General features: G+C 43.7%; 2 protein-coding genes across 21 annotated transcripts in view; one reads left to right on the forward strand and one right to left on the reverse strand.

The window, feature by feature from the left end:
* Nucleotides 1-9275, forward strand: part of LOC147323813 (microtubule-associated protein tau-like) — a 37321-nt gene extending 28046 nt beyond the window's left edge. For all 17 annotated transcript variants that reach the window (XM_086304428.1, XM_086304410.1, XM_086304416.1 and 14 more), the window contains 5 exons: nt 29-121; nt 1645-1737; nt 2888-2969; nt 3472-3578; nt 5421-9275. In XM_086304428.1, the coding sequence (XP_086160554.1) occupies nt 29-121; nt 1645-1737; nt 2888-2969; nt 3472-3578; nt 5421-5618 (573 nt within the window). In that variant the 3' untranslated portion in view covers nt 5619-9275. The remainder of the gene's footprint in view (nt 1-28; nt 122-1644; nt 1738-2887; nt 2970-3471; nt 3579-5420) is intronic.
* Nucleotides 9276-10945: 1670 nt separating this feature from the next.
* LOC147323814 (KAT8 regulatory NSL complex subunit 1-like) overlaps nt 10946-20676 on the reverse strand; it is a 44420-nt gene continuing 34689 nt past the window's right edge. For 3 of the 4 annotated variants that reach the window (XM_086304407.1, XM_086304408.1, XM_086304406.1), the window contains 10 exons: nt 20072-20213; nt 18160-18325; nt 16375-16530; nt 15491-15709; nt 15216-15370; nt 13570-13694; nt 13426-13483; nt 12980-13092; nt 12636-12888; nt 10946-12549 (listed from right to left, as the gene is read on the reverse strand). In XM_086304407.1, the coding sequence (XP_086160533.1) occupies nt 12331-12549; nt 12636-12888; nt 12980-13092; nt 13426-13483; nt 13570-13694; nt 15216-15370; nt 15491-15709; nt 16375-16530; nt 18160-18325; nt 20072-20213 (1606 nt within the window). In that variant the 3' untranslated portion in view covers nt 10946-12330. The remainder of the gene's footprint in view (nt 12550-12635; nt 12889-12979; nt 13093-13425; nt 13484-13569; nt 13695-15215; nt 15371-15490; nt 15710-16374; nt 16531-18159; nt 18326-20071; nt 20214-20676) is intronic. The other variant, XM_086304409.1, reaches the window with a different exon arrangement.

Below are 20676 nucleotides of genomic sequence, written 5' to 3' on the forward strand. Positions count from 1 at the left end.
AATTTACTTGTTTTCTGTCTTGTTGCAGGTCAAAATCCTCGAGAAGAAGCTGGACTTAAGTAACGTCCAATCTCGCTGCGGTTCTAAAGACAACCTAAAGCACACGCCTGGTGGAGGCAAGGTGAGAGAGACTGTAGCTTTAAAAGAAGTCCCACTAATTCCACAAAGGCACAAGCAAAGGGATTATTCACAAAGCCTGTTGCATCATTTACAAGTGCAGTTCAGCTTGTTTTACAAAAAAAAGCAACTTCCTGTCATTACAGTAGCGCCATTCTATGAAAATCAGCAGGTACCTCACACCTGACCTCATCAGAATCAACTGATTATGCACTGAAAATGTCACATGGACCCAAATACGCCAGGCTCCCCCTGCAGCCTCGCTGCTCTGTGACTCAAAGGGTTAACAGTCTCCCCCTCACCTGTGCACTTCTCCATCCAGACTGAAGGATTTCAGAGGTTTTCAGAGTCTGACGTGACTAAATCTACAACTTTATCAGTTCAAGTTCAAATTCAAGCACATCCTCTCAATAAAAAGAGGAAATGTTGAATCCATTTTTACAAATTCTGTAAAAAGAGCTGTCGTGGTAAATAATCTCGATCTTTTCCAAAGTACCTGTGATTATGATGCCAGAGATGGTGAGCAACATCCTCCACAGCGTTACACCACCTCGTCCATCCTCAACCGTTCATGAGAGGCAGGATGGATCCGTGCTTTCGTGGGGTTTATGCCACATTCTGACCCCACCATCTGAATGTCGCAGCAGAGACTTCGGTCTTCTCTTGTCTAATTACTGTGCATCTGCCTCAAGGTTCGACGTGTTGTGCATTTAGAGTTCTCTGTGAACCCACAGATGGATGTGTGGGGAAAAGATGAACAGATTCTCAAATACTCCGCTAGCACCAACAACCACACCATGTTCAAAGTCCCTTAAATCACCTTTATTCCCCCCAGTCTGATGGCCTTTAGCGGGTCTTTCACCATGTCTACATGCCTCAATGCATCAGGTTGCTGTCATGTGATTGGTTTTACTTCCTCCCTGTCTCGTTATGTCGGATTAGTCCCAGCTGTGTTTCCCTCCTGTTTCCCATTCCCTTGTTACTCCCTTGTGTATTTAAGCCCTAAAAAAGTATCTGATGAGTGTTTAATGTCATATTCTTGCATTTATAACTGGTGCTGTCATCTCTCTGTGTATTTATCGATCTCTAATGAAAAGTCTCAACCCTGTACGGTCAAAGTCATCACAGGATTACCTTCAACTTTTTTCTGATTGTTTCATTTTTTCCCCGATTGTCAAAAATGTGGAAAACAGTTAAGTGAAAATAAAATTAAAACCAGTTTTACTGCAGGTTAGAGTTGGAGTCATCTCCGATGATGACTTGGCCCTCAGAGGTCTAACTTGATGGTTGCCCCTGTACAGTTTGAAAACCTCTGAAATGCTTCACCTGATTGTAATGGCTTCAAAGCACCAGTGCGGCGATGTGGGGACATCTCCTCACGAGTGTTTCGGTCAGCTCTCACTCCCCCGAGCCTCAAACTCGTCCCTCCAACATCTAATCTTCCTCTCCAGTAATCGTCTTCATTCGCAGCTCTTTGCTTTCGCCGCCATAACTGTGTTTTTTCACCCCCATGTATCAACTTTCCAGGTGCAAATTCTCGATAAGAAGTTGGACTTGAGCAGTGTGCAGTCCCGGTGTGGCTCCAAAGATAATATAAAACATGTACCTGGTGGTGGCAATGTGAGTAGAGGTGTGCTTCCACTGAACGCATCCTCAGAAAGGAGCACAGATCCTCCCGTCTGTGTCCAGCCCTTCTGACCTCCCAAACGCTGACCTGTCAACTTCTCCCATTAACAGTTTTACTGAACTCGTGAACAGATCTGAGCGTTTCATACTAGAACAGCACTAAACCGCCCTCCCAGTGCTTTTCTTTCACTGGTTTAGATGCTCTGTAGTTTCTAAATCAGAGTCTTCTTAGTTTAGTGGATCTACCGTGTTATGCAATGCTCTGCGTCTCACGTAAGCCCGATAACTCTGTTGAGTTTTTGCCCTCAAATCTGTCCCTGAAGCCACACGCATGAATCCTGTTTGTGGACATTTTTATTTCCTAAAACCTTGATGTGAAGTGAACTAATTGTCCCCTCAAAGTGTCCCGATCGGGTAACAAAGAGCCCCGCTGTCCTCGGCTTCTCCACCAAACAGTGCCTGTTGTCGTCCACGCTGAGGTGACCTCAGCTCGCAGAGAGACTGAGCGCTCTGTGTTTGCAGACAAACAGCCAAGAGTGACATCATCTATCCATGCATGGTGATGCATGGCTGCTGAAATCTGGCTTTTATCAGTTAGTGCAGAAGATGGTCACTCGTTTTTCTGCACTGGGGTAAGGTCGCACCGCTCAGATTAAAACTTTAAGTTTTAATCCAGTGTGTTAGTCGGTGCTGTTAATCTGTGTTTCCTTCCATAACCCGGTTCCAGAAAGCAGGTTTTTATAGTCAAGTCTGTCGTAAATGTAAGGAGAAAGATGGAAATCACAGATTTATTATTAATACATATTTAAAAAATGATTGGTCATCGTGCAACAAGTGAAACCTTAAATTTAAAGACTCCACACAATCCCCCATAAATCATCATCTGATTTCATTGACTGACTGAGTCGCTCTTATCTAAAAACAAAGGTGTTGATTCACTAAAAGCTCCCACGTTTAGAGACAGCTCCAACGCGACTTTAAAGTACGACTCAGAGACCGTTAAACCTGCTTTCAGGAACAGTTTCACTAACAGGCCGGTTTTATAGGATCAGTTCCTCTGTGGCTGCATGCAGGGCGACTTCAGAGCTGCTGACTCTGCTGGTCTGCATTCAAACTCTGTTTGTGCTGTTTTTTTTCCTCTCAGATTCAAATCATGCACAAAAAGATCGATCTGAGCAACGTTACATCTAAGTGTGGCTCGAAGGACAACATTCGTCACAAGCCGGGTAAAACATTATTCCAACTTTCTGCTTAATTTTAGGTGACGAGCTTTTGTGAACAGAGTACATAACGACAATATAATTAGTAGCAGAAGTCTCCTCCACCTTCAGTGTAAATGCAATACCACACGTAGTAATTTATGTTCATGCCTCTGCTCTGAATACCATGAAAAGCATTAACCTAAGAAGCTGGGGTGGAGGTGGGTTGCAAAGCGGCTTGGAGAGCCGAACGGCAAACACTCAGTCTGCCTTTTTTATTTTCGGATGGGTGGGAACAGTCAGCTGGTCCCTGCTTGAAGGTCTCAGGCAGCTGTGATTATTTCAGTAAAACATTTTTTAATGATGGTTTTCTTAATATTAACAAAAACTGGTTAAACTTGTGTAGCTCTGATTGTTTGATTTTAAAAGCAGGAAATGTACTGATGCTGGTTCTTACACTAAGTACCAGTACAAGTTCTTCCACTTCTGTAATAATGGTGCTGCACTCAGATTATAATTTTTTTTTTAGGTGGTGGAAACATTGAGATCAAAAACGAGAAGCTGGAGTTTAAAGTTCAGTCCAAAGTGGGCTCTCTGGGCAACATCAGCCACATTCCTGGAGGCGGGCAGAAGAAGGTGAAGTAAAAATCCACCGACGCGCTCTCTGCAGGCTAAAAGCAAAACGCTCAGGGCACCGTGGCGCTTCGTCACAGTTCTGTATGGAGACCAATCCGTGCCAAGAAAAAAATCGGAAAACAAACATTTTGATCTTCACTACATTCAAATTTCTACAAGCTTTTCCTCTTATTCCTCTTAAAAGTTAAACATCAGATTTTTTGTATTTATTTGTTTACTGCTAATGCAGTTTAAGAGTAAGATAAAAAAAAAAACGAGACAAAATTTGCAGCTAAAAACTTCAAAAGCATCATATTTACTAATGAAAAAATAAATAAATAAAAATTCTAGAACTGAAAGTACATAGACAATATACACATATAATTAAAATTCAATTTAAATTAACTAAAGTTTGGCACCATTTGGCCTCAAGCATGTTTCAGTGCTCGGCTCTCTTCTTCGGAAAACCAGCTTTCAGCTCTTCTGCGTCTCTGTGGGTGAAACACACTCAGCAACACAGAAACAGCAAAACTAAAACCAGCGAGAACATTTCAGCTGATCTCTAACAGCCACGCTGACGTTCGTGAGGGTGTCACACACACAGCAGCTTTTAGAGCTTTTTTTTTCTTGGTTTTTCTGCTTTTTCCCTCCTTTGTTCAAGCTTCCATTTTCTTCATCCTGCTGATTTTCCCTTCATTTTAAAGTTTTCACTGTCGTTCTTGTCGAATTTCACTGTTGTGACAGCGTTTCGGGGTCACTGGAACTAAAAGTTTACAGGGGAAAAAAGGCAATTTAAAGAGATAAAGTTAGCAAAATTTATGTGAAAAAACTGGCAATGTATGAGAAAAACAGTGAATAATTTAATAATAATAAATTGGTTTGTTTCTTTCTTGTAATTTTATCACAATTTTCTCATATATTCATCAGATTTTTCTAATAAATTTCAGTTTTTCTAATTTTACCAATTTTCTCCTTTAAAATGTCTTTTTTAATCTCAGAAATTTTGTCTTTTTCTTGTAAAATAATTTTAAATTCTTCAAACTTTAAAATTCTGATTATATTCTCTGAATTTGACTCCTCCCCCAAGCTCCTCACATTTTTTTATTTGTATTTTTTTTTTTTACCTTCAGCGGCCCTGAGACGCTGTGCTGCATTTTCTCATCAATTGTTTTGCTTTATTTTATTTATTTTTCATTTCTGTTGAAACCATCACGTGTATTTTTGTTGCATGCCTTTTTATTTCCTTGCTGGGGCTCCTCTGTAGAGGGAGAAGGGGAAAGACGGAGAGGGGAGCACCTCAGACAGCCCCTCGGTCCTCTCCCCCGCTGTCACCCCCCCTCAGTCACCTCCGACTGTCCCTTCAGCACCCATCACACCCATCCTGACGAACCCTCTCATAAAGATTGAGGACTCTTGTAAGTACCTACAAGCTGCTTCATCTCAGACTCTCAGACATGAGACATGACGTGGATAGTGCTGATTATGAGTTTTCAGGATCTGAGGCCTGTGCTGTGAAGCTAACCTAACATATCAGTCAGGCCAAGAGGTCATTCACACAGCCAGAAACCTCCTGCAACCGCTCTGCAACCATCAACCGGAGGTGGCTCGCTGGTTGCTGACCGGTTTCCTTTAACATTTAAAGAAATGTTATGAACATGGAAGCTGTAAACGTCTTTATTTCTGTTGCATGCATGCAAACAGTACCTCATGTGCACACACTTTTGAGTAAACAGCTGAGGGCGAATCATAACGCAGGAAATTAAAAGATTACGTAGTGCAGGACTATCATTAGTCCTTAAAAATCAGAAAAATCCAGGCCATGGCTGATCTGATGTCTGACCTTCACCTCTGATCTCGCCACAGATTGAGAGCCACAAACTGAACTTCCGCGAGACAGCCAAGGCCCGCACTGACCACGGCGCCGAGATCGTCTCCTTGGAAGACTCCCCTCACCAGCTCAGCACCGTGTCCTCCTCTGGCAGCATCAACATGACCGACTCTCCACAGCTCTCCACGCTGGCTGACCAGGTGTCCGCCTCCCTGGCCAAACAAGGCTTGTGAACGCGCTCGCCGCACTCCCCGCCTCGACCGCACGACCACGTAGAGGAGTTGTGATGCCTTCCTCGTTACTTTCACAGGACTTTTATTTGATTTTTTTAGCTGCCCGTCACTGTTTATCCTCCACTAACCTTTGAATCTCGTCGAGGCGTTGCTATTAGAGGTCTTAAAAAAGAAAACAGATTAACCAGTAGGCCAACATGTATTGAATATCTCTCTGTGGTCTTTGATCTCTACACTTAATTTGAACCTTTTGTAAGTGTCCCTTTAAGAGTTAAAGCACCCCAGCAGAGCGAAATCCTCCCTCTGAGGATCTCCGTACATATCCCGCTAAATCGTCTAAGACTCGGTTTCCCGTCACATTGACTGTGAACCCTTTTAGAAGTGTATCTTATCAGCGTCACCTTTGACGGGTGTCCCCTGATTCTTTTTTTTATTTATTTATTTTTTGATAAAAAAAACAGAACCTTGAAGATGGAGGTTAATGCAGACTGTTTGTGGGACGGGGGTGGGGGTCCGTTTGCGCTAAAGCAGAGGGATCAGATACAGGGTCCGGTGAAGTGGGCGGAGGAACAGTTAGAAGGAAAAAGTAGCAAATATTTCTCGTCAAGGCAGAAAAGAAAAAGCTTTCAGACCTCACTGCTGTCTTTGCTTTGTGTAGTCCTGACATGTGCTGCACCTCGAGCTACTGCAGGAGACTGCGGGGTGGGAGGGGGCAGAAGTGAGACCGCAGAGACAACAGCGACTGATCGCGTCGCCTTCACGCGACTTTTTACGGGACGCGCCGAGCTCAGATGTTCGTTCAGAGCCGCGAGATCGAGAAGAAAGAGAGAAATTACACTTAACGGAGGGTTGAGAGAGGCCTTTACCAACGGCAGCTGTGCTGTTTAACTCTTCCCTGCTTAATAGGAGAAACATGGCCGAGTGAGGGTGATCTTGTTCTAACGGCCATTGAAACATTTGTTAACCGATAAATACACTGAAGCATCAGGATTTTGTAGTTTCTTATAAAGTAGCTGGCTCGTTGTTGTGGCGACGATACGGTAAAGCTGTGCTGTCTGCTGCGACCCGCAGCTGCTGAGACCTCGTTACAGCCTGGTGGCACTTTCACGGGTTCAAACTTCCACTGCAGACGTGAGCAGCACGCTGGGGAATATTTCACCTTAAATATGGAAGTTAAAGGGCCCGGTCACGTGTTGTAAGAACACTAAAGCTAAATGAGGAAAAATTTAAAAAACAAAATGTCAACATTTCTTCTTCGGTTTTTATTTGACTTATTTAAGCTGGTTTTTGTTCCCCGCTGTTTCATGTTCTCTGTGTGAGTCGTTCGGCTCAGAATGATCAATTATCTGAGCTCGGTGACGAAGCGAGGGGCTGCTGCCTCTCCGCGGTCTCATTTCTGACGCTCTCCCTGCGTCGTAGGTGAGGGAGGGGCAGGGGAGCGTTACCTGGATTTAAAAAATACAGAAAAAAGACGAAGTGAAGAGCTAGAGTAGAGACTTTGTGTTGGGCACAGTTTTATAATCGTACTCTGTGGATATATGACATGTATTTGATATGAAGAAACATTTGTATCGTGCCTGCTACTGTCAGTGTTCTTTTTTTTTACTGCTTTGTGTAAATGCGCTACAGCTTGAGGAGGGAAAATTAACCTTAAAGTGACATTTTCATAGCTAAACTGCGAGGAGGAGGCTGAGAACAGTATTTATGCACTTACAGGTAGGTAGACTAAAGTTTTCACAGCGGTGACACAAACACTGAAAACGGCTGTTTTACTGTTAATGGATCGTTTGTACGGAGAAGATTGTGAGTGTTGCACGGCAGGCGGACGGTGAAGACCTCCTTAGGCAGTCTGTATCCAACACACATGCACCTGAAACACAGGACTGATCAGATGGCCGTGTTTCTCGCTCCCTGCAAAGTAGTAAAAGTGCACTTCGTGGCAAAAGTTTGTGGACGCATGAGAGCTTATCTGCTGCAGATTTTTAGCAGTAGTCCAAAAGTCACGAGTGAGGCTTGATGAGCGTCACAGGAAGTGTTTGGTGGGCCAGAGGAGACCTGAACGCCACAGCACACAGTGGTCCCAGATAACAAAAAGAAACCTCACACTTGGGCCGGATATTACTTGCCATTTGGGTTTTGGTACTTTCTCGGATTCATTTGATGAGCCGTTACATTTAACTATGACTCAGTGTTTAATTAACTTTTAGAAAATGTGTCTAAATTCTCAGTAAATTCTGACCAAAGGCCAGAACAGGAATATTTAGAGGAGGTGATTATTTCACTGCCTTCATGGTGCTTTAGCCACAGGTGCATCATTTGGCCCTAACAACCAACACTTATTTCCACTGTGAGGTTGTTGTTTGAACATGGAGGCAGCCTCAAGTGGCCATCAGAGGAACTGCAGTTTTTGGCACTGGGAAAAAACCCGTCAAAGTTAAAGGATAGATAGACCTTCCTTTAAGCAGCAAAAGTGCCCGAGTATCAGATTAAAATATGATCCCTTTTAAATGGTTGAGCCAGACAGGTGCGTCCACTTACTTTTGTCCACGCGGTGCATATGTGGTCACGTTTTTGTTGTGTTCTCCAGCTGGAGCCAGGTTAAGACGTTCCCCTGCAAACAAACCCAGTTCATGTGCTCAGAGACGTCCCGATGTGGCCCCCCCGCTGATTCATTACTCGCATTAAAATGAGTGAAACAGCTTCTTGCATGCAGCTCATGTAAGAGACAGCCGTCTGCTTGTTGCCCCCCTTTCACAAAGCGATCTCTCTGTATATCCTGTTTATATTTGCTCTGGAACTGGACGGATGTACCAATTCTTTTTTTTTTTGTATAAAAAAATGTGCAATTAAGGGTCAAAAGGTCACCGACTTTGCTGTAAGGTTTCCTAAACGAGCAAGCACACGAAAAGCTTGCAACATTATCTGCATGCTAAACCCTCTTTAGTTCCAGTTCCACGCTCGTCTCTGCGTGCAGGACGGACGCGAGCACCCAGGGACGGGAGCCGATCTCCGAGAGGTTTCCACAGTAACAAAACTCGTCACCTTCTTTCGTTTTTGTTTTCCTCTCTTCGGGGTTACTTCTGACGCTGTACAGTTGTGGAAATGTGATTGTTCTCGTTATTGTGCATTTTCTCAATAACTGGTTTATGATGATTCTTGTTGCTGTATATGTGTATTTGAAAATAAATGCTATGAAGTCACCGTGGTGGTGAAGGAGTGCAAAAAAATCACTCCCAGATCAGACGGGACTCATTCATCTGTTTCCAGCGGAATTCAAATATTTATGTTATTTGGTGCTTTACATTTTCTTTACAGTAACGATGTGTTTTACTGCATTTATGAAATATAAAACATAAGAGAAACTTTTTCCTTTTTATTTATACGAGCAAAATGCAACAGCTGTGAAAAAGAGGGGGAAAATTTATTAGTGTGTAAAAGCTGAAACGGTCACTGTAATAAAAAAAAAAATCACTTTTAATTTAAAGAATAAAAATGATTAAGCTAATAATTTAGAAATTACTTTTAAAAGGCCTGTTTCAGTCTTATTTTATCCAGAGTTCAGTATGAGGTCGTCCTCTTAGTGCAGCTGCACAACAATCAACCCTGGGACCTGCAGACAATTATATCGATATTCACTAATAAACGTAAAAGTCACAATCTGTCCAAATTATTCTGTTCTTTAATATTATCAGCAAAGCAGCAGGGAGCCCTCAGCAGTCACTGGAGGCCAACACTGGCACTTAAACAGTGAATAAAGGTAAAACCTGCTTTGATTTTATTTCTGAAGCAGCTGTATACTTTGATGTAATACCACTTTGCACCACAAGATGGAGCACTGTGTGTGAACTTTCTCAGGCTCTAGAAGGTGGAGGTTTTTTTTAAATTATGATTAATTGTTTTTAAAATTGCAGGCTTACGTTTTTTAAATAAGGTAAGTGATCTACTTTAAAATGTCAGCCTGGTGAACGATTAGACTTTAGAGGACGCGAGCAGCAGCAAACATCTGGAAACATTAAAATGCACCTACTGGTGAAATGCTGCCCACTGGTGGTGAATGTTTTCATTCACACGTTGAAACAAAAAAGCACCTTTAAGTTGTCAGCGATAAGAAAATAGCAGTGCTATAGCTATAGGTTTATGCTTTTTTCTTTAGTGTTCGCTTTATTTTTAATTTCTTTCAGTTCAAAGTTCACAGCAGGCATCATAAAAACAGCCAAGTTTGAATAAACAGCCACAAGTTCTGTTAACAATTTCATCAAGTAAGGTTTTGTTTTTAAAGCCCAAAATACTTTTATAAATGTTTTAGCCAACCAAAAAGTTTTCACACTCAGTTTTAAACTGTAGTAACAGGTCAAAGGTCACCCATGTCAAAACAATGTTACTTAGTGCCAGGTTAGCACACTTATGGACATCATTCAGCTGAAATGAAGCTTTCTGAGCCGGCAGTCTGAGGATTGGTGCAGCGGTCACAACAGGAAGGTCGCTCTCGTCTCAGAGCCGCCAGGTGGCGTTTCAGTTTCGTCCCACAATCCAGGTCTAACTGCAGATTGTAGGTGTGTGTACAAACAAGACTTCTAGTTGTACTTTTAAAGCAGCAGCTTTCTCCTCAGGCTGCTGACAGCAGGTCAGTCCTCATGTTTTATTCTCTTCCTGACATAATCCCAGAGGATAACTGGGTCTTCTGGGAGTCAACTGGAGCTTTCTCTGGTGAGGCAGACACATTAACCAGTAAACTGTTTAAACCAGTCACCTCTCCACTGAAAGAAGTTGTGGCATTGAAACTCCTTTCAGCTGTTTAATCTAGAGTTTCACACCCTGAAAGAAGAGTCGCTCCATTTCCTGTTAACCTGCTCAAAGCGCTGCTGATTTTTCCAGCAGATGCCTCAACTCCCCATTTAATCACTGCCTGGGTGCCCGTGAGCCCGGGCGTACGTTCAACCCCAGCTGTGAACCTTTCACACCTCTGACAAAGTAAGTCAGAATTAAAACTCCTCGCTTCATAGTAAGAAAATCTTACTTTCTACATAAACCATTCATGTTACTGCGTTCTGATTGGTCGGTTATGGATTTAAAACAGGACACTTCAGTGAGGATGACACTTCCAGACGCAGCAGGTGGAGGTGGTGGTGTAATCAGGACGCTGATCACAGTTGTTTCACTTCATCAAATCTGACAGTAAAAATGTAGATTTCTGGCTCGTTCAGGACCACCTATGAAAAGTCTGCATTCAAACACCCGGAGCCAGAGGACAAACGCAGCGCTACACCTGCGAGAGGCGAGCGGTGACATCACACAGGTTAAAATGAGCTGAGAGCAGGACCACGGCACCAAGTTAAACATAAATGTTTTAATGGTACTATTTACAAAAAAAGAAAAAACAATTCAGCTTTTTGATTAGGTTATAACTGCTGCAACAATCAAACAGGTACATCGACATCTCGCTTAACTACAAAAAAAGAAAAAAACAAACAGTGACTGAATGGCTGCGGGATAAAAAGGTGTAAAATGAAAAACCATAGATTTTTTTTGCATAGCAATTAGTTACTTTAAGGTGGAGGGAGGAGGAGTGTGTGAGGTTATATGGAGGATGTGGTGAAAATAAAATCCGGTCTGAGTGTGACGTTCGATCGATCGATCGGTCGGAGGGGGCAGCAGAAGATTTTTTCCCTTGGAGAACCTGAGCTCAGGGCGGCTTCAGCTGAGAGCTGCTACATGTGAAATGTGAGAGGAGGGAGGGCGGGGTTTGTTTGCCGCGCTGCGATTTGACGTTTCCATTTCCTCTTTTCTTTTTTTAAATTAAGTGGACGCCTTTGTGCCGTCGGGATCGGACGCAAGCGTGTTTGCTGACATGCAGCGGCGGCGCTTTGAGGGGTAAGTGCTTTAAAAAGAAAAAAAAAAAACACTAATAAAAAACAAACTTAAAAACGCCGCGTCTGTTTGTGCTGCCCTGTGAAGCTGAACTGAAAACAGAGGCAGCGGCGGGAGATCAAAAAAGGAATGATTTACTATTAAAAGGAACGCACAAAAAAGAAGAGGATGAGTCAGAACAGAACGAGAGAAAAACTAACAAAAAACACGTCAGGAATGAAAAAACAAACATAATGAAGCAAACCAGACTTGGCAGTTTAAAGAAGTGCTCTGGTGAGTTCAGGCGACCTCTAGTGGAAGGAGGGGGAACCACATCTCAAATGTATCAGTTTTATTTGGATGAGGAAGGTCTGAGGGGGCGGAGGAAGAGGAAGGGCTGATTTTTTTTCTCCTTTTTTTATTGTTTTATTTGTCACTCCACTAAAAATGTACATGGGAATTACAAGCAAACTAGTCAATAAAAACAAAAACAAAAAAAACCCTTTGGCCATATTTTTGAGGAGTCCGCTACATAGTGCGCTACGAGTGTACACGCGACGTATGAAACACCACTAAGCCCCCATGTACATTGTTTAGCCTACTACAGAAATTTTTTTGTAACGTGTTGTTTTTATACTTTTTTTTTTTTAAACATTTATCTTTTTTTTTTTTTTTTCTTTCGTGTGACAAAAAACAAGTGTCGGGAAAGGCTTCTATCTCCGTAATGTTCACTAAAAACTGTGAAAGTATTAGACTGATGTTTGAATATCAAACAACAGGAACCCATTTAATGTTATTCTGCGCTGAGGTTCTGCTTGTTAATGCCAGAGAGGAGCTGTGTGGGTGTGTGGGGGGGGGCCCTCATTCATCGGTGGGTGGAGGACTTGTGTTTTAGGGCGCCGCCACTGTTCTCGTCGTCAAGGGGCGGCTCTGCGTCATCCGAATCGAGGCGTCCGTAGGCCATCGCTCGGCAACCTGAGATGCTGCGCATCCTGGGCCTGACTTGGTGGTCGCTCTCAGACTCGGGCTCTGGGGCCGGGTCTTCGGGCAGGGGGAAGCACCGGCGTTCCCACGGCGCCACCGTCTGGGGGGGGAATGCGGGTGTTAAAAACGAATGAAAGTTTCAGACGCTTCACAGGCTGACTGATCCTCAGGGGTGGAGCTACGTACCCGCTCTTCGAAGGTGAAGTCTGGCGTGGAGCACCGCGTGTCCTCACTGGACAGGAGCCGGTGGGAGTCCCTCGAGCAGGGCGTGTGGGGGTTGGAGGCGGTGTCGGGGCTGGCGGGACTCATGGGCGACGGCACGTAGCTGTAGTCATGCAGCATTGGGCAGTGGCCCGGGTCGGGGGACGCGGGCTGAGGGGTGGGCGGGTTGGTCCCGCACAGCAGAGGTGTGGTGCGCCCGTCCACGGACTTGTACGACCTGAGGAAGAAACGGAGGAGTTGTCAATGTCACGGCTGCCGCGTGACAACAAACGCGAGGCGCTTACTGAGGCGTATGATGCTGCTCTTACCTGCTGCCCCGCCTCTTAGCAGGAGCCAGGGCCCTCCAAGTCCAGCGAGTGCGCTCCTGGTCCTCATAGGCCTGATGGAGCTGAATGAAAGCTGCGTCTGACAGGTCCTCCACCTGCAGAAACATCGCATGTCATCAGGACCCCCAAAACTCGTTTGCTTCAGTTTAATCATCAAACACTCTGAGAGAAAGCAGTTTGACCATCTGAGCTCGAACAACGACGCTGAGATGTTTTTATAACTTTTAATGTCACGCTAAGAATTTGAAAGAAGAGTTTTTAGGTTTTCAAAGCCTTCATGATTGCTTCACAGGTTAAAATGTACGAGTCAGATCCGACCACCAGGTGTCACTGTTCGCTCAGCAGCTCAGGATCTCCTGAACGGATCCTAACATCCCAGCTTAACACGTGAAATCTGATAAATACCACAGATGAGGTGGTTCTCTCACCTCGCGTTCGTTCTCCTCCTCGGTTATGGGCTGCGAGAAGGCGTCCACACACCGCCAGCTTTAGAAAACAAGACAAAAACGTGTGAGTGCAGGGAACCAGCAGCCACAGCAGAGTGGTATTTTTCCATGCAGGTATCGGTTTACCTGGGCGTGAGAATCTCTTTGTACTGAAGCTTCTCCACGCGGGTGGTGGCAGCCACAGACATGGGGATTACTATGTTGTTGATGTCGAAGGAGCTTTCACCTCGCCTCCTCTTGATTGGCTGCTGCTGGAGAACAAAGGAGTGTAAACAAGCGAGACTTTACACAGAAGTCTGCAAACAATAACGACTCGACCGGCTCCGACACACTTTCAGCTCAAACGCTCTCACAGCCTGCAGGGAGGATGACACGTGTCATCATGTTAATCCAAAAGATGAAGGTTAATAGAAACTGAGGTCATCATGAGCTCACTTCACAAACACATTTGGATATTTACAATTTACAGGTTTCCTCCTTAATCCAAGGAGACTTTGTTTAATAAATGTTGTCCATGTTGGTGTAAAAGACCAGCAGGCAACAATTACACGCTCATGTTTTAGGGTGAGTGTGCAAATGAGCTGAAGATGCCCTGCAGGTCACAATCAGTTGGTCGAGTCTGCAGCATTTAACCATTTCTAGGTCCAAATACTCCTTCAGCTCCCGAAAAACAAACCGAGGCAAAACCGAGCGCTCCAGATTTATCCAGCTCCAAGAAAATCACCAGATGAACTTTAATATCCGTGAAAAAGAGGCTTTACGAGGTTTAGAGACTCAACTTTGGATGTAAATGAAGACAAAACATCATTGACTTGTAACAAGTTTGTGAAGATGAGTACATGCAATTCAATACAAGCACAAAAAAGAAGTAGGACGAGTTAAATTGCTTCCAAAAGTTCACACGGCAGGAAGAAGACGCTGAAAGCAGACTGAACTTCAGCCGTGAGAACCTCTGGAGTGAGCCCATCCACAGCAGCAGGTTAATCAGTAAAATGCTGCTTCATGGTTTCAGATTACTCGCTAAGAAGTCCTGAAGCTAAGCTAAGCATCCACACAGACAGCCTGATTCTGAAGTGTGAAAATAATGAATTAAAATAAAGTAAAATTATTAAAATAATAATGATGAAAATGAGAGAAAAAAGCAAAAACAAAAACAAGCCCAGACAGCGCAGCACGTTAAAGCGCTCCGACCACGAACGGGGTCACAGATCACGAGTTACAGAGCGGATACGGCAGCAGCTGGCGCAACGAGTCTGCCGAGTGTTTTTGTTTCCTGCTGCTTTTTCTGCTCCAGCAACCACAAAAAAGTTTCAGCTCGAGTTTAACGTCTGAACCTCCGCCCAGCGACAAACACTGTGTGATGAGTGTTTATCGAGGGAGTGTTCTTCTCACACCGAGCCTCAACTTTTACTTTTGTTCGCATTAATGGCGCCAAAAACGCATCAGACAGTGACGCTCGCAGCTTGTTTGCATGCTGCCGCCGCAGAAGTCTCAGTTTGTTTCCCGTCTTCCTCACTACAGCACAGCTTTCCCACACACACCCCGTCTAAGACTTTCCCTGGAACACATTTTTTTAATGCTGTGCTTGTCATCTTGTGTCATGTGAAACCATCAGATTTCCACGCAGCTACTGAAATAAATGAATGTCATTAATAAAATATATGACTGCAGTAAAGCCTGCTTAAAAAAAACACAGCAAGCATTTTTAAAAACCCCGGACTGATGATTTGAATCATCCAAATAAGGTGTGAGATCTGGGGTGGCGTCCTTACAGGCGTGCTCGGGACACTCTGGCTGCTCAGGCCCAGCGGCACAGAGTTCTCTGAAGATGTGGACAGCTGGCGTGTTAGGGGGCTGTGCAGGGACGAGTGCATGTTGGCTAGAGTCGTGCAGGGGGTGCTCGAGTCCATGAAGAGCTTGGGGGAGGCTGGAAGAAAGAAAGAAAGAAAGAAAGAAAGAAAGAAAGAAAGAAAGAAAGGAAAAGTCAGGCGGGTTCACTGATGGGACCTCAGATTAAAGCAGTCCCTGCTGCAGACGTGTAACTCACAGTCCGCTCTCTCCAGCGAGTGCTCCCTTATTCTCTTGCGGCTGTAGTTCTTGTCGTACGGCCCTAACGGGGTCGAGATGGCCTGCAGCCGCTCTGTCTTGCACACAGCCTGGCCCTCCAGCCTGGCCGCGTTCATCACGCCGCTGCTGCCGCCGCCGCCTCCGCCAACGCTGCTGTCAACTGTCCTCGACTTCTCAGCGCTTCTCTTGTGGCCCAATCCTGCAACACCAGGAGTACATCAGGTTACTGTCATATATGTCACAGGTTAGGACAACTGACGGCGCTTCCACAGTCATGGACGTTTACATTACACATTAAAACAAACATGTTCAGATAATAAAAATTTACTCCAAGACTTTTGTTGAGTTTAAAAATCCACTGCCTGAAGTTTTTAGTTGGCTTATGTTCATATGTCAGATATTAAATCATCACGTGTGAGATGGTGGAATTAGTAAATGCGTATTTTCTCCTCTAGGATAACAACCAATCAACAGCTGCTCTGTTCTCAGCTGAGTGGATATGACATCGAGATCGGGCCTTCTCAGAAGGCAGATTCTTTTCTGAGAAGCGTCTCATTGCGTGAAATTAGGAAATACGGCAGCTACTAGGACAGAGTGAACTGTGAAACCTACACAGCTGGAATTAAGCAGAAACCTGACCTGAACAACAATCACACTGTGTCCCAATAATGTGCTGACTTTAAAAATGACATTTCGTAACATCGTACATTTGTACACATTTGTCTGTTTCTTCACGTCTTATATTTATTTTGAATGTGAGAGGTCGTATTTAAGTCTGGGTGATGTGATCTCAGAGGCGTCGCTGTGCTCGTGTGCTGCCGTCAAATGGCAGAAAGCTGCCGCTCGGACAGCTCCCATACTTACTGACTGCCATGAGCGAGTTGGTGAACTTGTGCTTCTCTTTGGATGAGGAGAGCTTGTGTTTGAGGGAGAGCTTCTTCAGTGGTTTGCTCCTCTCCAGTGACTTGGTCTGCCACTGGCTCTTCATCACCTGCTGCAGGCGCAGACCTATACAAACGTCTGAGGAAGACAGCGGCAGAGGAAACGAGACTCAGAAAAATCAACTTCCTGAAGAAAATTTTATGCTTTCCCTCATATTCTGTCAAATACGTTCTTGTTATGGTGACGGAGGTTCACGTTAAACACGGTGAAACTTTCAAATTAACGAGGTCAGCATACGAGATAAATGCTGACTCAGTCTCGGGCAGTTTTTTTCTACACTTGGCTCTTCTCAGGCACACATCTCGACCTTCCAGATGTTTCCAAGGGGCAGCCAATCAGGAGCTTACTTTTTTCACACAGGAGGACAAACTGAGGGCACTTCTGTAACTACACTCACATTACCCCCACCAGGGGGCAAAGTTTTCCGTGGATGTGTTAAAACTCAAATGTAATGAGGGTTAAGTGTTGAGCGTTTTTAGGCAAATTGAGGTTCAGATGAGCACATAGTAGCATAAACTGATATTACATCACAGTGCAGCCCAACTTCAGCTAATAAATATATTCCCTCAGGGTTTTTTTTGTTTGTTTTTTTAACCCCAGAGGGAATATCCACTACTGAAGCACTACTACTAGAACAAGAACGCAGCAGTAACGCACATACAGGCTGCCAGACACCATTAAGCAACAAGAACAGGAGAAGAAAGCGCTGTAGCTACCAGGGATCAGACTGGTAAGGTCTGTATGGAGCTGTGACATTGCATGCTGCTGTACTCACAGGAGAAAAAACACAAATATCTGCCACAAATATAGCATTTCAAGTAGTCTGGGGTGGAGGGTGGGTGAAATTATCATCCTTAATATGAATCATGCCAAGTCCAAGAATACAAAAGACATATTCCTAAAATTAGTGCTATAAACTCTTGAAGAGTTTTCTGCAGTTTAGTGATTCACATGAAACAAGCCTCAGAGCAGCGGTCCAAATGTTCACTAATAACCTTTAAAGTCACCTCCAAAATGTTCCCCCTTTGTTTTAGTGTAAACAAATTTAGGTGCCCAGTGAAAATTACATCCATGAGACACCCTGAAATAGCTTAAGAAAAAACAAAATGATTAAACAGTGAAAAGAAAACACGACATCACATCTCCTCTGGGCTCAGAGTTTCAGAAATAACCCAGTTAAATTACAGGAAAACAGACGAGCAGCCCACAACCCAGACTTAAGACAATTACACTTTCCCCCCCTGTATAATTAAAAAATAAAACTTATTTCCTGTCATTTATTGGTTTGTTGGTTACACATTTTATTTATCGTTAAGAGCAAAAATAGAACACTAAACTGCCTGAAAAGTTTTGCCCTCCCTCTGGGAGCAAATCAGACGTCCTGATAGGCTGAATCTGGCACCAGGCTGTGTGCTTTACACTGCAACCTTAGATAATCTATTCTGTGAGCTTCAGCCAAACCTACTGCTTCATTTGTCCGTGTCGTGTAAAACTGTTCATGTTTTGATTTGCAGTAAAGTCAGAAATTCCTGTCTTCATTTATGTGAGTTCCTTGCTGCGCAGAGAGAGAGAAGACTCTAAATGACTAAATATGTTCAGCAGAACTTCCTGCTGAGCTCACAGCCACGCCTTGTTTGTCTTCCCCTCTGAATGTAAAGGAGGAAATGGCTGCGTAAACTCAAGCTCCGCTCTGAGACCAGCACTGACCGTCGGGGAAGGAGAGGATGGGGTGGACGCCAAGATCCAGCCTTGACAGGCGCTCCAGGGTGGGCAGCTCGTACTGAGGGTCCTCTCTGGGGGTGGGCCAGCCACCGCACATCACACAGGTGGGGTTAACCCTGCAGTTACACTGGATGCAGCTGCTCCTCGGGGCCTGCCAGGAGGACAAACGAGAGCGGTTGCAAATCATTCACAGCCAAGCTGTGATTATTAATAATTCAGCGGCTTCACTGACACGGCCGTTAAACACTTATTGAGTGAGTCATGCCAGAAAATGTTCTGCTCTTTAGAGCCGCTGACGTCATGCTCCGTGTGCCTGCTTTATGTCTATTCCCCCCATTTTTAAAATTACTCTATTATTAGTTCTGCTGGTACTTTACTGAAACTTTCTCTTTTAATAGATACAAAAACAGAACAGACTGCACCCACTCCTTAAGCTCCTTGTTGAATTTTATCTAGATTTTCTTCTTTTCCATTGACCTTTTGTATTTTATTCTATTTTTTTCCTATTTAGCTGTGCCATTTTTTTTTCATACTGAGCCATTTCAGTTTGTGTTCCACTCTATTTAAGCCATGTTGTGTTTAATGAGTTTGGTCCTCCTACTAGAACCCCCCCCCCATATAATCAGACAATACCTATTAGAATTTGTAAATCACTGGTGTTCAAAAGTTCCTCTGCAGAAAATGTCCTCCATCTCATCTGAGATATCAGCTCCTATTTTGATTATGTTTTGCTAGATGAACACGCGTGGACGTATCTGACACCGGTTTAGTTCGCTGTACTTCGTCCCACAGAAATAATCAGTGTTTCCTCCTCACTACTGAAACCAACCATATTATTACACACTAATATAGTACATTTAAATCTCTTTCAGCACACTCTTTAAAGAAGCTGTGGTAGTGCCTCAAGTTTCTATGCTATGATTTAGGGAGTTTCCTGGTGTAAAATCAGGTGGTCTCTGAGCCACTTGGTTTCACTTTTGCCTTGTGATGTGCTCCATGATGAACAGATCATCACCAAACTATCCTGAATCAGTGGAAGACGATGAGTCCACAAAGTGATCAACCTGGGGCTTCGATAAGGAGGGAACATAAACCAATCAGGTCAACACTGTAAATACTGACACTCTGTAAACATAAAAGTGGGGTTATTTATAACTAATCATGAAATGATTAAGATTCTTTTTCACTACATCATAAAAACATGTTAAAAAAGAGAAGCTGTTTTAGAGGCACAGCATTTTAAAACGACAGCTGTGAACGATTTGGATTTTATAATGTAAATAGTTGTTTAATGTAAAAGATGCATTAAGCTTCTTATGTCCTGCTGAACTGATAGGATTTTCTCTCTTTCTGAATCATGTGGTTCACCATGCTTTGATTTGAAGGACCTTTTTGTTGTTTCTTTGAAAGTCTGTTTTTTTTCCTTTTTAAAAATATTGTTTATAAAAACAAGCAGGAGAAATATGACTGCATAATTGTAGTAGTATTTTTCAGTTTAAAAGCCTCAACACATTTAGAGACTTAAAGTCACACTCAGTCTCCCAGAGAGTGGGAAGGGGTGTAAACAATTAGAGAAACGTTTCTATTCCCCCCTCAACTAAAACTTGTGAGTCGTCACATGGGGCCATTACTACCCTTTGTTGTTCGACTCTGAATAAAGATGCCCTACTTTCCCCATCTCTCGTTTACTCAGTTATTAGGTCACGCACCAGCCGAAGAGTGAAGCCTAAAACACTAGGCGCTGTCTAACAAAAAGCCCTTTCACTGCTCTTAAATGTGCGAAACTGAACATTCAGCATGTTCGCGCCGTTTCCACAAAGACTCCTTCACACGCGTGTGCCCTTGCAGCTTCTTTCAAGTGAAACTCAAGAATAATCACACAGAGCAGAAAACTCACCTTGCCGTTAAGGTTGGGCACAGTGTTGGGCTGAATGAGTCGCCGCCGGCGGCAGCTGATTAGCGGCCGCGTACGTGCAGCCACGCATGTGCTGTCGTAGGCCGACGGCTGCTGATGCTTGGCGTCTGTGCTCTCTGCCATCCTACAACACGGAGAGAAGATTTAGCACCTGTTAAAAGCTGGCGTGCTCGTAGCTGTGAGTGCATCTCATTAGCTTAAAACTCATCAATGTGACTTTAGCTGCCAGATGTGCTACACCTCAGAGATAGCAGACTGTACTAGCAGCTGTACAGTCTGTATGATACAGTGCCCAAAGTATTATAAACTTTGCAAAACAAAAAACTGCAAATATTTAAAAAAAAAAATTAAAAAAATCGAAATCACTGAGCACATCAAGCATCCTAAACTCTGGATTCAGGCTTCAAGATAATAACAAGACATGTGAGCTGACCCTATGTGACAGGATTACAAATAACCATCTGTGAGGACATTTTCACACTCTTTCTTGTGTTTGGAACAATACTTAATCTAATGTATTATAGAGTCTGAATATTTCAGGATGTAACTTCAACAGTTTCCACACACAAACATTGGACACACAATTC

The sequence above is a fragment of the Aulonocara sp. 'chitande type north' Nkhata Bay genome, linkage group LG8 (genome assembly GCF_057382095.1).
Source record: "Aulonocara sp. 'chitande type north' Nkhata Bay isolate Kocher_YH1m ecotype deep benthic linkage group LG8, A_spYH_male_GT1.1, whole genome shotgun sequence".
NCBI classification, from domain to species: domain Eukaryota; kingdom Metazoa; phylum Chordata; class Actinopteri; order Cichliformes; family Cichlidae; genus Aulonocara; species Aulonocara sp. 'chitande type north' Nkhata Bay.